The sequence below is a fragment of the Salmo trutta genome, chromosome 21 (genome assembly GCF_901001165.1).
Source record: "Salmo trutta chromosome 21, fSalTru1.1, whole genome shotgun sequence".
Taxonomy (NCBI): domain Eukaryota; kingdom Metazoa; phylum Chordata; class Actinopteri; order Salmoniformes; family Salmonidae; genus Salmo; species Salmo trutta.
Window position 1 is genome coordinate 14,115,144 of NC_042977.1, and position 14,324 is coordinate 14,129,467.

Consider the following 14,324-nt stretch of genomic DNA (forward strand, 5'->3'; position numbering starts at 1 on the left):
AGGAGATGTGTCACGCTGCATGAGGCAAATGGTGGTCACACCAAATACTGACTGGTTTTCTGATCCACGCCCCTACCTTTTTTTTTAAGGTATCTGTGACCAAAAATTGCATTTGTATTCCCAGTCATGTGAAATCCATAGATTAGGGCCATATGAATTCATATGAACTGTAACTCAGTAAAATCTTTGAAATTGTTGCATTTATTTTAGTTCAGTGTATAATGTGCAATGGATTTCTGAAAATAGATTCTATCTTCTTCTAAAATAATGTATTTTCTATTCTGCTTTCTGCAAATATCTGGGATTTCTACATTTATAATATGATAATGATAATACAGCATGTTGCATATCATGCCAAATCATCCTATTCTCCCATTTTCCTATGAGGATTTTCTCTTTCCTCATAGCGTCATCGTCATCATGTCAGTACTAGCACCGCATTCATGCGTTCACATATATGTGAAATAAATACCTCAGCCATTCAAGGCATCGGGCTCCCTCACATCACCTTCAAACTTGGTGCATACTGTGCAGCCTCAACCCCTCCGCCTCCAACCCAACCAGCCCCCACCTGTCTCCTCTACCATGGGCCAATGAGCTCTGTCCCCCCTGTCCCAGCCTCTGATGCAGCAGGCCACCGATCGGCTCCTTCCTTTGGGCAATATGGAGGGGTGGGGGGGGTTGGAGTTGGGAGTTTACACACAGAGAGCAGGCAGAATAGTGCTGCTGAGGGAGAGAGGCAGGAGTCGTTTCTCAGCCATGCTCCCCAGCACCCAGCATCCTCAGCCTGGCTTTCGCGCTTCCTTTTGCGAGCAAACTCTTATCTTTGCCCATTCAAAGTAACGTGTGAATAAAGGCTTTCTTGTGGACTGTCTGCTTGCAGTGGAATTGAGGAGTGTGCTCTGCTTTTACAGTACCAGGGAGGGTAAACACAGTACAGTAGCTAGAGGAAGGAACCTGGTCTTTAATTCATTTCTTTCTACTCCATGATTTATTTGGTGCTGAAATGCCCAAAGTCAATTGCTTGTTTTTTGTGTCGAGGATGTACATTCAGGTAAGATGGGCTGGGCTGGGATGGGATGCACGTGTTTCTCGGTGAATGAATGTGTAGTACAGGTGTCCTTGTTTGCAGAGTTCTTTGCAGTTAGTTGGGAAGTGATGCTGTCTTTGCAGCATGTGTGTGTGTGGGCATGTGTATGAGTGTGTGTGTCTGTGCGTGTGTATGAGTGTGTGTGTGTGCATCCAGGAGTGCATGAGCGTAGAGTGAGTCCATAAAGTCCATTCATGTATGTGCATGCAGATGTGTCCCTTTATCTTTGTGTGTGTGTAAGAAGTGTGTGTGTGTGTCTCACATATGGGTGATTCTACAGAAGTGGTGCAAATTGCAGTCCCATCCCAAAAACGCTAAAGTATTGGGACAAATTCATTTCTAAGCCTGTTATTAAAGTAGTTCAACTTTGCCCAATAGAAATGAATGGTAAATAATGTATTGTGTCATTTTGGATTGACTTTAATTGTAAATAAGAATTTAATATGTTTCTGAACACTTCTACATTAATGTGGATGCTACCATGATTACGGATAGTCCTGAATGAATCGTGAATAATGATGAGTGAGAAAGTTACAGAATTACAAATATCATACCCCCTCAAAAATGCTAACCTCACCTGTTATTGTAATGGTGAGAAGTTAGCATGTCTTGGGGTTATGATATTTGTGAGTCTGTAACTTTCTCACGCATCATGGTAGCATCCACATGAATGTAGAATTATTTAGAAACATATTCTAATCTTATTTGCAATAAAAGTGACTCCAAAATGACACAATATAAAATGGGGGGACTATGTACACAAAAAGTGATGTAATTTCTAAACGGTTCAACCGATATGGATGAAAATACCCTCAAATTAACCTCTTAGTCATTGTATCACTTCAAATCCAAAGTGCTGGAGTACAGAGTCAAAAGAACAAAAAATACGTCACTCTCCCAATACTTTTGGAGCCCACTGTATATATATCTGTGGGTGTGCGTCTTCAGAGCAGACTGACGCTGTTTCAAAGAGGGGGATATCTATTATCCTTGTGTATGATGATTACATAATACATTATTTGATCGTCTTCTTCACCTATGAAGGAAGAGTTCTCTACTCAGCCTCATCTGTAAGCTCCTCCTAATGGAGATATTCTAGCCAGCCTGTACTCTAGCCACTATGAGTGAAGCACAGGGAACAAATAAAGGTACACTACATGAAACTAAAGCGTCACTTGATTGACTGTCACCGAGGGGGCGGGCTCATACTAGAGCTAGATGATGACTGGCAGTCCGGAGTACCAATCAAGACTGTTTACGCTTGCTGAGCAACCTAGGGCCCACCTAACGTAGCAGGGGTAAAAGAAACTCCTGAAACTAGATCCCCTACATACTGAGGTGCATTCAGTTCCCTTGAACGTTTGCTACGTTGCGGAACGGTTTGTTCATTTCCCCAAGACGTTCTTGAACAGACTTTGAGGTACAAAAAGTATGTGGACACATGCTTGTCGAACATCTCATTTCAAAATCATGGCTATTAATATGGAGTTGGTCCCCCCATTGCTGCTATAACAGCCTCCACTCTTCTGGGAAGGCTTTCCACTAGATGTTGGAACATTGCTGCGGGTACTTGCTTCCATTCAGCCACAAGAGCATTAGTGAGGTCGGGCAATAATATTGGGCGATTAGGCCTGGCTCGCTGTCGGTGTTCCAATTACTCCCATTTGATGGGGTTGAGGACAGGGCTTTGTGCAGGCCAGTCAATTTCTTTCACACCGATCTCGACAAACCATTTTTGTATGGACCTCGTTTTGTGCACGGGGGCATTGTCATGCCGAAACAGGAAAGGGCCTTCCCCAAACTGTTGCCACAAAGTTGGGAGCACAGAATCATCTAGAATGTCATTGTGTGCTGACGTTGCTTCCAGAGGCAGTTTGGAACTTGGTGGTGAGTGTTGCAACCGAGGACAGACAATGTTTACACTCTACGCGCTTCAGCACTCGGCGGTCCTGTCCTGTGAGCTTGTGTGGCCTACCACTTCGCGGCTGAGCTGTTGTTGCTCCTAGACGTTTCCACGTCACAATAACAACACTTACAGTTGACCGGGGCAGCTCTAGCAGGGCAGAAATTTGTCAAATTGACTTGTTGGAAAGGTGGCATCCTATGACAGTGCCACGTTGAAAGTCATTGAGCTCTTCTGTAAGGCCATTCTACTGCCAATGTTTGTCTATGGAGATTGCATGGCGGTGTGCTCGATTTTATACACCTTTCAGCAACGGGTGTGGCTGAAATAGCCAAATCCACTAATTTGAAGGGGTGTCCACATACTTTTGTATAGATAGTGTATATTTATAGAGAATGTGTATGTCCACTGTCAATATATAGTAGAAAATATATTGTTACATTCAGAGTGATGCGGTGTGTTGTTGTTTGTCTCCCCAGTTCAAGAGGATGCTGAACAGGGAGCTTACTCAGCTATCAGAGACCAGCAGATCAGGGAACCAGGTGTCAGAGTTCATCTCCAGCACCTTCCTAGGTACCCCTCTCTCTCTCTCTCACTCTCACTCTCACTCACTGACTGACTGACTGACTGACTGTCTGTCTGTCTGTGCTAGTAGAGACCTGTAATGTGGACCTCATAGTTACTAATGTATACGTATTGTATAGTGACATGTCATTACACCAATACAATATAATTCCATGTAACCTCATGATATCAGTGTAAAGTGCCACCAGCCCTAGTTTCAATAGACAGCCATTCTGAACCTATGGTTATCATGGTGTCAATGTGTAATAACGTGCCGTGTCTGTCCGTACCACAGAAAAGCAACACGACATGGAGATCATGTCTCCACCCACCAAGGAGAAGAAGGAGAAGACGGACAAGAAGAAGCGCCCCATGTCCCAGATCGTGGGGGTAAAGAAGCCTATCCTCATCCCCAGTGTGGCCCCCTCCAGTATTCCCCGCTTCGGGGTCCCTTCCAGTCAGGAGAGCCTCCTTGCCAAGGTAGTCTACACAACCCTTCTTTTCTGACGATTTAACTAGAACATACCTCACTTTTAGGGTTCTGTTCTGTCACAAGTAGTCACTTATGACAGGATCTAGTAGTCCCCAGCACATTTTGGGGGTAAAGGATCTGTTGTTCTTTCTAACTGAAATGCTTTTCCATCTGGCAGGAGTTGGAAGAGATAAACCAATGGGGTGTGGATATTTTCAAAATATCGGAATATTCTGCGAATCGTCCACTGACGGTGGCGATGTATTCCATTTTCCAGGTATGTCATCCGCCTGCGTCCACAAAGATACTGTTTGGGAAACTTAGATGATGTTACTGTTGTCTTGAAGGATAAAAAAAGTGTGTTTCATATGATTCAAATGAAATTTCTCTAAATAGAATGATCTCTAATTAAGTAGTCTCTCTCTAATAATGACAATTTCATTTTTTCCCCCCTGTTTCCTCTATAGGAGCGAGAGCTGCGGAAGTCCTTCAAGATCCCTGCAGACACCTTCATCACCTTCATGATGACCCTGGAGGACCACTACCACCACGACGTGGCCTACCACAACAACATCCATGCTGCAGACGTGGTCCAGTCCACCCACGTCCTTCTCTCCACCCCCGCCCTGGAGGTACGTCAATACTATACAACTTTTTAGCTAGAAACTGACAATACTGTATTTTAATACTGTATTGTTGTTACGTCTATGTATGAGTCCCACACACATACAGTATTTACCTGCATTAACATCCCTGTGTTTATCCCATCTCTGCAGGCTGTGTTCACTGACTTGGAGATCTTGGCTGCTCTGTTTGCCAGTGCTATACATGATGTGGACCATCCAGGGGTGTCCAACCAGTTCCTCATCAACACCAGTGAGTTCAAATGGGACACTAGGAAGTTAGTGGTTGAAATCTTGGAATCCTTAGCAGGTCCACATTAAAAATCGATTCACGGGCCACATCTGGCCCGCATGCCACCAGTTTGAGACCCCCTGCTGTAGAATATCTCTCTTTGTGTGTGTGCGTATATATCTGTCTTTGTCTGTACAACACTGTTCCATTCTCTCCTGTGTGTCCATCCAGACTCAGAGCTGGCCCTGATGTATAATGACGTGTCTGTCCTGGAGAACCACCACCTGGCTGTGGGCTTCAAGCTGCTGCAGGAGAACAACTGTGACATTTTTCAGAACCTCAGCAAGAAACAGAGGCAGTCCCTACGCAAGATGGTCATAGACATGGTGTTAGCCACAGACATGTCCAAACACATGAACCTGCTGGCGGACCTGAAGACCATGGTGGAGACCAAGAAGGTGACCAGCTCTGGAGTGCTGCTGCTGGACAACTATGGAGATCGCATCCAGGTTAGACTCAGAAAGAATCCCATTCATTCTGTTAGCAGGGATTCGTGTTCAGCATAACTGATGTGAATTAGATGATAATATGGCCATTTTGGCTGACACTTTCATCCCAAGCCTCATACAATTAACCCATTCATTCAGTGTATTTGGCATATTCAGGAATTGAACCCCAAAACATTTACCTAATCTGACAGCACCATGCTCCAACCAACTGAACCATTGGGAACATATTACTGTCATATTACCGCACCTGCTGTCTTGACCTCTGAATGCTCGGATATGAAAAGCCAACTGACATTTACTCCTGAGGTGCTGACTTGTTGCACCCTTTATAACCACTGTGATTACTATTTGACCCTTATAGTCATCTATGAACATTTGAACATCTTGAAGAACGATCTGGCCTTAATGGCCATGTACTCTCAAAATCTCCACCCAGCACAGCCAGAAATGGACAGGCCACTCATCGGATCCTGGTTCCTCTCTAGGTTCCTGTCTTTCTAGGGAGTTTTTCCTAGCCACCGTGCTTCTACATCTGCATTGCTGGCTCTTTGTTTTTTTGGCTGTGTTGCTGTATAAGCACTTTGTGACAACTGCTGACGTAAAAAGGGCTTTATAAAATAGATTTGATTGATTGACTGATATGATTCTACGGCCGTTTCATTCCTCAATGCTCTGATCTGGTTTTGGGTTTCTCCAGGTCCTCCAGAACATGGTTCACTGTGCTGACCTCAGTAACCCCACCAAGCCCCTAGAGCTATACCGCCAGTGGACCGACCGCATCATGGTGGAGTTCTTCACCCAGGGGGACAGGGAGAGGGACAAGGGCATGGAGATCAGCCCCATGTGTGACAAACACAACGCCTCCATCGAGAAGAACCAGGTATGGTTACGACACACAAGCACAGAGACACAGATACACACGATGTACACAAGCATAGAGACAAACACTGTCTGTTTCGGAAAAGTCTGCCTCTCTGGCAAATATGTCAATGAATATATTCCTCTTCCCCTCCAGGTGGGCTTTATTGACTACATCGTTCACCCTCTATGGGAGACGTGGGCCGACCTGGTCCATCCCGACGCCCAGGAGATCCTAGACACGCTAGAGGACAACCGCGAGTGGTACCAGAGCATGATCCCCCACAGCCCCTCGCCTACCCCCGAGGCCCAGGACAAGGTGGGCCTGCCTGGGGGAGCCATGGGGGCCGGAGGGGGTGGATCCTCTATCGGAGACAAATTCCAGTTTGAGCTGACCCTAGAGGAGGAAGGCGAATCGGACACAGAGAGCCCCCCAGAAGAGGAGGAAGGGTACAGTAGCACTGGGGCTGAGACTTCTAGAACTGACCCGGACAGCAGACTCCATTCCGTGTCTGCCAGTGCTCACCCACACTATCAGGGGCTTTCCAAAATGGCCACCTCTGTCCTCAATCTCGGTGGCACGACTTTGTCCACCGACTCTGACCCAGACAAGGAGGCAGCCGAAGACAAAGAACATGACCAAGAAGGTAATGCCGGTGTGAGGCGCTTCAGGCTAGGTACATAACACCAGTGCAATGTTCTTTTTTGTTCGTTTTTTTGTTGATTTTCTGTGCCTCCCCCCTGACCCCTTTACCCCCCATCTTTGGCTTCCTTGGACTGAATGGCAGGACAAAGCTGAGGTAGAGAACGTAAAGGGGGTGCGTTCAGGAAGTCTGACTTACACAGCAGTCACCTTGCACTGGAGAGAGGAGAGCCCCACAGTTCCTATTTGTTAGGTTGCAGAGAACAGGAAACCGTGTTTTTGAGCTGGTCTTTTGTGTTTTACCGATATGTTTCGGAGTTGAACATGCGTCACCGTGTTTGGCTTACGTTTTTCAGAGACGCTGAGAAAACCAACCTTCCTGTTTTGACAGCCAGGTCTACGACGAAGGAGCGAGGAATTTTGCGGGGACACGTCTTCCTTTTGACTACTTATGACTGCTTGAAACAATTGACGGCGCGTTGAACTTAGTAACAACAAACACCATAAAGTCTTTTGAGACATTATGCCAAACAGCACAATAAACAGGAATTTGGCCAATGGCAATATTTGCCTGCCTTTACAACTGTTGATCATTTGATATTTTATTCAAGTCCTTTCAAAATAGTGCAGGAAGTGGTTTTTACTGGTAAACTGCAGACCTTACCAGATATGTACCACAAAGGACAAAGTACAGAGCAGGCCTTCAGAATGATTTGAGGAAGAGATTGTTTAAAATGCAGCAACAATACTTTTTGGGTACCACCGTTGCAACTGCTACTAGGTGCCTCGCAAGGGGTCTTGTGCTAAGATTGACTGAAGCAGCAGCACTACAGCAGCATTACAAACTCTTAACAATTGGTTTAGGGTCAGTTCTTCCTCACACAGTCCTAACCTGAACTGTTACGTGTAAACCTACAAAACCAACCCTGAGCCAGTCGTTATAGGGGCATAAAAGTAAGACAAAGCTATGCTGTTTGCACCTGGCGCCTCCTAGTGTTGAAATTTGGAATTGAAGTCAGCACGTGTAATACAATTCAAGGCATTGAAAATGCCCATACCTACTGTAAATTGACTATAGGTATGTTAATTGGATTGGGTTTAGCTATGGTTTTATTGTACCCAAAACAAGGACTTCAGTTAAGAATCAACCCTTTTCTGTATGATTTTATTTATTTAATTTTTTGAAAGTCACTCAAAGTGTATACATACTGCTTTATGCTGTAATTGTGTGTGTATCATTAACCTTTTTACGGCACCCATTTTCATCAGTCTGCCTCCACTTTTAGCACTTTACAATTTAACTCACAGCCAATATCCTGCTTGAAAGGGCTTGAGCCAATCCATGAACACATTGGAGGAAGGTGTAACCAGCACTTACATAGCCTGGCACATTAGAAGAACTGGTGTTTTTTGGGGGGGGAACCTGGACTAAGATAAGAACTGTTTGACAGTAGGTCTGTGGACAATGTCCTTTCAAGTCCATTATTGTTGTTACAATACAGTAGGTCTCACGTTCTCCACAGGTAACATCACCACTGGTCACATTTTCAACCAGTTGAATTACTAAATAAGATACATTGGTAGCATGTACTATGTCATCTGGGTTTGTGAAGAAAATGTTGTAATATTTGCCAAACTATTTCAGAGATGTGTGAAAGATGTGCCACTCAAGCGCAATTCTGTCATGGGCCAGTTCTCTGTGCCAGAATGTTTTCCCCCCTTTCCCTTTGTCATTGGTCAATATTCTGCTCTTTACAGGGACAAAGCCAATGACAGTACAAGTGCCAAGCAAGCATGACACAATTCGTACTGTAATTTACATTTTGCCCCTGGCTAATTTCCATCAATGACTGACTGACTGCATTGTTGATCATGTCGCCCTCCCTGTGTACTCGTTCTGTCCAATAGGTTTTCGGTTTCAGCACAATAATCCCCTGATAACTGTACTTGTCTTAAAGAAGTGGTATGTTTGAATGGTTGGATGTTTTGATGAATTGAATTTGTAAAGAAACCAAAGCACTCTGTATGGTACTTTCACAAGTCTCTGCACTTCCAGCACAGTTGAGTGTAATGTAACTTGACTAACCCATGTTAGTTTTCTGTCTGTATTCTGGTATTATGTGGGTTGATTATTACAATTGATGCACAGCACAGGCTGGAACACTGCAGCTGAAATAGGGGACTTGTTAGGTTATGGAATTGAACCTTTTTGTAACTAACCACAATATATTTTGATAAAGATACATGATTTTCTTTGCTGCAAGATTCATAAGGAGAGTTTTCACTTAACTAAGATAAACTCATCTGTGGACGAAACACAAACATTGAACTGCCATCGTGGAGTAAATTTATGTTGCGTTTTTACAAAAGATCTAGAAATGAGACTTTCTGGAGCCTTATTTGCATATGTTTTCTTTCAGCGTAGATTTGATATAGGGTGGAGAGAAACCAGTGCCATGCATAATGTATCTAAGGAGCACAAACAGTCAAGAACTCAAGCAAGCCTTTCTGCCTTCCTCAGCTGTCATGCAACATTTTTTCACCAGCCCTTGTAATGACTGTCTAACATTTATTGTTTTGTATATTTCATTTATTGTTTTGTATACTTTCCTCACAATGCTTTGTGTACAGTTTATTTATTATTTCTATATATATATGTCCGAAATGAAGAACTATAGATTTTGTCGGAGGCAGAGTATTTATTTGTAGCTACCTTCCGAGCTTTGGGAGAAAAAAAAATGGGACAGATTTCAACTACAGTACTCAACCAAATGTTTTAGTTTCCCTATGTCTGCCATTAAAGAAAGCAAAAATACTCAAACTTTCAGGATTTTCTGGATAACATCAGTAGAGTAGGAGATCCTAGTTTCAGACACGCTGTTCCTATATTTCTCTCCTGACCAGGTCCCGGGTTTCCAAAAGCATCTCAAGGCTAAATTGAACTTAGTCTTATGATGCTTTTGGGAAACTTGGCCCAGAACACCTGTCTGCAGTCTCGACAATCCAAACACAACTGTTTACTACGGGTTTCTAAGCGCTTACTGTTACTGTATGCCTGTCCACCTTTTCAATAAAGGAGTCTTCATGCTTTTGACATCATGGATGCTTTTTGGAAATAATGTTGACCATGGAATGCTACAATGATACGCATGTTTTTTCCCAATGACACTGAATTCGGATTACATTATAGTTATCTAATGTTACGGCTTGGTAATCGTGGAGGAGGAATGAGGCGCAGGAAGCAGCGAACACAGGGTAGTGGTGTTTTTAATATACACTCACACAAAAAACAAATGTTCCCACACACAGGGGAGAAAATACATACGGCGTCAAACAACGTCGACACGAACATAAGCCGTCTGTCAAAGAAACAATCATTAATCCCGCACGAACAGGAGCGGGCCAGCTAAACTAAATAGCCCCTCTAATGGCTAATTGACCACAGGTGTCACAAAATAAAAAAAGGGAAAAGCAAAAGGGAATCGGTGGCAGCTAATAGGCCGGTGACGACGACCGCCGAGCGCCACCCGAGCAGGAGGGGGCGCCACCGTCGGTGGGAATCGTGACATCTAAGTGTATTTCAATAGGAAATTGTTTAAACAATAATTCTAAATCAAAACATATTCATGTTGACTACAGTCATACTAGCAAGGAATAGATGGAATAATAATTGAATCAGGAGCTATCAGTGGGGCGATGGGTTGGGCCCAGTGATGTACAGTTGAAGTCGGAAGTTTACATACATCTTAGCCAAATACATTTAAACTCAGTTTTTCACAATTTCTGACATTTAATCCTAGTAAAAATTCCCTGTCTTAGGTCAGTTAGGATCACCACTTCATTTTAAGAATGTGAAATGTGAATTATTTATTTCAGCTTTTGTTTCTTTCATCACATTCCCAGTGGGTCAGAAGTTTACATACACTCAATTCGTATTTGGTAGCACTTCCTCTAAATTGTTTAACTTGGGTCAAACGTTTCAGGTAGTCTTCCACAAGCTTCCCACAATAAGTTGGGTGAATTTTGGCCCATTCCACCTGACAGAGTTGATGTAACTGAGTCAGGTTTGTAGGCCTCCTTGCTCGCACATGCTTTTTCAGTTCTGCCCACAAATGTTCTATAGGATTGAGATCAGGGCTTTGTGATGGCCACTCCAATACCCTGACTTTGTTGTCCTTAAGCCATTTTGCCACAACTTTGGAAGTATGCTTGGGGTCATTGTCCATTTGGAAGACCCATTTGCGACCAAGCTTTAACTTCCTGACTGACGTCTTGAGATGTTGCTTGAATATACCCACATCATTTTCCTTTCTCATGATGCCATCTATTTTGTGTGCCCCAGTCCCTCCTGTAGCAAAGCACCCCCACAACATGATGCTGCCACCCCTGGGCATCATGGTTGGGATGGTGTTCCTCGGCTTGCAAGCCCCCCCCCCCTTTTCCTCCAAACATAACGATGGTCATTATGGCCAAACAGTTATATTTTTGTTTCATCAGACCTGAGGACATTTCTCCAAAAAGTACGATCTTTGTCCCCATGTGCAGTTGCAAACCGTAGTCTGGCTTTTTATGGCGGTTTTGGAGCAGTGGCTTCTTCCTTGCTGAGAGGCCTTTCAGGTTATGTCGATATAGGACTCGTTTGACTGTGGATATAGATACTTTTGTACCTGTTTCCTCCAGCATCTTCACAAGGTCATTTGCTGTTGTTCTGGGATTGATTTGCACTTTTCGCACCAAAGGACGTTCATCTCTAGGAGACAGAATGCGTCTCCTTACTGAGCGGTATGGCGGCTGCATGGTCCCATGGTGTTAATACTAGCATACTATTGCTTGTACAGATGAACGTGGTACCTTCAGGCGTTTGGAAATAGCTCCCAAGGATGTACCAGACGTGGGAGGCACTCAGTTTGAAGGTAGGCCTTGAAATACATCCACAGGAACACTTCCAATTGACTCAAATGATGTTAATTAGGCTATCAGAAGCTCTAAAGCCATGACATCATTTCCTGGAATTTTCCAAGCTGTTTAAAGGCACAGTCAACATTGTGTATGTAAACTTCTGACCCACTGGAATTGTGATACAGTGAATTATAAGTGAAATAATCTGTCTGTAAACAATTGTTGGAAAAATTACTTGTGTCATGCACAAAGCAGATGTCCTAACCGACTTGCCAAAACTCTAGTTTGTTAAGAAGACATTTGTGGAGTGGTTGAAAAACGAGTTTTAATGACTCCAACCTAAGTGTATGTAAACTTCTGACTTCAACTGTAGCTCAACATTCAACACCATAGTACCCTCCAAGCTCATCATTAAGCTTGAGGCCCTGGGTCTGAAACCCACCCTGTGCAATTTGGTCCTGGACTTCCTGACAGACCGCCCCCAGGTGGTGAAGGTAGGAAACAGCATCTCCACTTCGCTGATCCTCAACACTGGGGCCCCACAAGGGTGCATGCTCCTCCCCCTCCTGTACTCCCTGTTCACCCATGACTGCGTGGCCAAGCAAGCCTCCGACTCAGTCATTAAGTTTGCAGACAACACAACAGTAGTAGGCTTCATTACCAACAACGATGAGACAGCCTACAGGGTGGAGGTGAGGGCTCTGGGAGTGTGGTGCAAGGAAAATAACCACTCAATGTCAACAACAAAAAAAGGACATGATCGGGAACTTCAGGAACAGCAGAGGGAGCACCCCCCTATCCACATTGACGGGACAGCAGTGGAGAAGGTAGAAATTGTTAAGCTCCTCGGCGTACATGTCACTGACAAATTGACATGGTCCACCCACACAGACAGTGTGGTGAAGAAGGCACAACAGCGCCTCTTCAACCTCAGGAGGCTGAAGAAATTTGGCTTGTCACCTAAAACCCTCACAAACTTTTACAGATGCACAATTGAGAGCATCCTGTCTGGCTGTACCACTGCCTGGTACAGCAACTGCACCGCCCACAACAACAGGGCTCTCCAGAGGGTGGTGCGGTCTGCACAACGCATCATCGGGGGCAAATTACCTGCCCTCCAGGACACCTACAGCCCCCGATGTCACAGGAATGCCAAAAAGATCATAAAGGACAACAATCACCCGAGCCACTGCCTGTTCCCCCCGCTGTCATCCAGAAGGTGAGGTCAGTGCGGGTGCATCAAAGCGGGGACAGAGAGAAGCTGTTTTTCGGTCTATCTCAAGGCCATCAGACTGTTAAATAGCCATCACTAGCACAGAGAGGCTGCTGCATATACACAGACTTGAAATCATTAGCCACTTTAATAAATGGAACACTAGTCACTTTAATAATGTAACTTGAATAATGTTTACATATCTTGCATTACTCATCTCATATGTATATTCTGCATTCTATACTTTCTACTGTATCTTAGTCTATGCCGCTCTGACATTGCTTGTCCAAATATTTATATATTCTTAATTCCATTCCTTTACTTAGATTTGTGTGTATTGGGTATATGTTGTAAAATTGTTAGATATTACTTGTTTGATATTGCTGCACTGTCTGAACTAGAAGCACAGCATTTCGCTACACCCACAATAACATCAGCTAAACACTTGTATGTGACCAATACAATTAGATTTTATTACAGCATATTGGATGACTGTCATTCATATTCCATTCACCCAGCTCAATGTAACATTGATAGGTTTTTGCTACTACATATTACTCACATTTTCTCTATACCCATCATGAGGTTGCTACAACCTAGCCTATGAATGAAAGTTTACAAGTAGGTGCAAAGGTCGAGAGAAATTTGAGTAATCAAGGTGACAGACATTGACACATTCATTGAATGTGTTGGATAGCCATAGCCAGCTAGCTAACATAATCATTAGTCCAATAGTTGCAAACGAGAGTCCTGTAGTCAATAATCAACTCTTTGGTTTTACTGATGTTGCAATGTGGGGGCGCACACTGCTGCCAGACCCTGAGCTCACCTGCGTGAATTGTTTGTTTGTTTATAGTTATATTGCTCAATTTTGTTTCATTTTGTAGAACACCAACAGTGTCATTGCGCAAAATGGTACGCAGCATCATCTGGATATGTGTGGAACAAAAGTTCAACCTTCACCTTCTGCTACAGTTTCTGTCAAGCCGTCTACGCATACTGTACAGTTTGACGCATATGTTCGATAAATCTAACGTATATGCGCCACACAGAACGCACTGCAACTGCCTCTGCAAAGCAATGCTCCAAGGCAAACGCAGCGTTCCATTTGAAATGAATGTACTTCTGGAGTACCAAAATTCAATTTGAAGTAATTATTTAACCAGGCAAGTCAGTTATGAACATTTTCTAATTTACAATGACAGCCTACCCCGGCCAACTCCTAACCTATGGGACTCCCAATCACGGCCGGTTGTGATAAGGCTTGGAATCGAACCTGGGTCTTTAGTGACGCCTCTAGCACGGAAATGCAGTATCT

At 43.9% G+C, this 14,324-nt stretch overlaps 1 protein-coding gene across 7 annotated transcripts in view; it reads left to right on the forward strand.

Annotated features, from left to right (window-relative positions):
• The window catches only part of LOC115156746 (cAMP-specific 3',5'-cyclic phosphodiesterase 4D), a 60,731-nt gene extending 50,738 nt beyond the window's left edge, over positions 1 to 9,993 (forward strand). For all 7 annotated transcript variants that reach the window (XM_029704386.1, XM_029704387.1, XM_029704388.1 and 4 more), the window contains 8 exons: positions 3,473 to 3,566; positions 3,853 to 4,037; positions 4,208 to 4,306; positions 4,497 to 4,661; positions 4,806 to 4,905; positions 5,116 to 5,393; positions 6,091 to 6,273; positions 6,409 to 9,993. In XM_029704386.1, coding sequence (XP_029560246.1) covers positions 3,473 to 3,566; positions 3,853 to 4,037; positions 4,208 to 4,306; positions 4,497 to 4,661; positions 4,806 to 4,905; positions 5,116 to 5,393; positions 6,091 to 6,273; positions 6,409 to 6,936 — 1,632 coding nt within the window. In that variant the 3' untranslated portion in view covers positions 6,937 to 9,993. The remainder of the gene's footprint in view (positions 1 to 3,472; positions 3,567 to 3,852; positions 4,038 to 4,207; positions 4,307 to 4,496; positions 4,662 to 4,805; positions 4,906 to 5,115; positions 5,394 to 6,090; positions 6,274 to 6,408) is intronic.
• Positions 9,994 to 14,324: the final 4,331 nt, after the last annotated feature.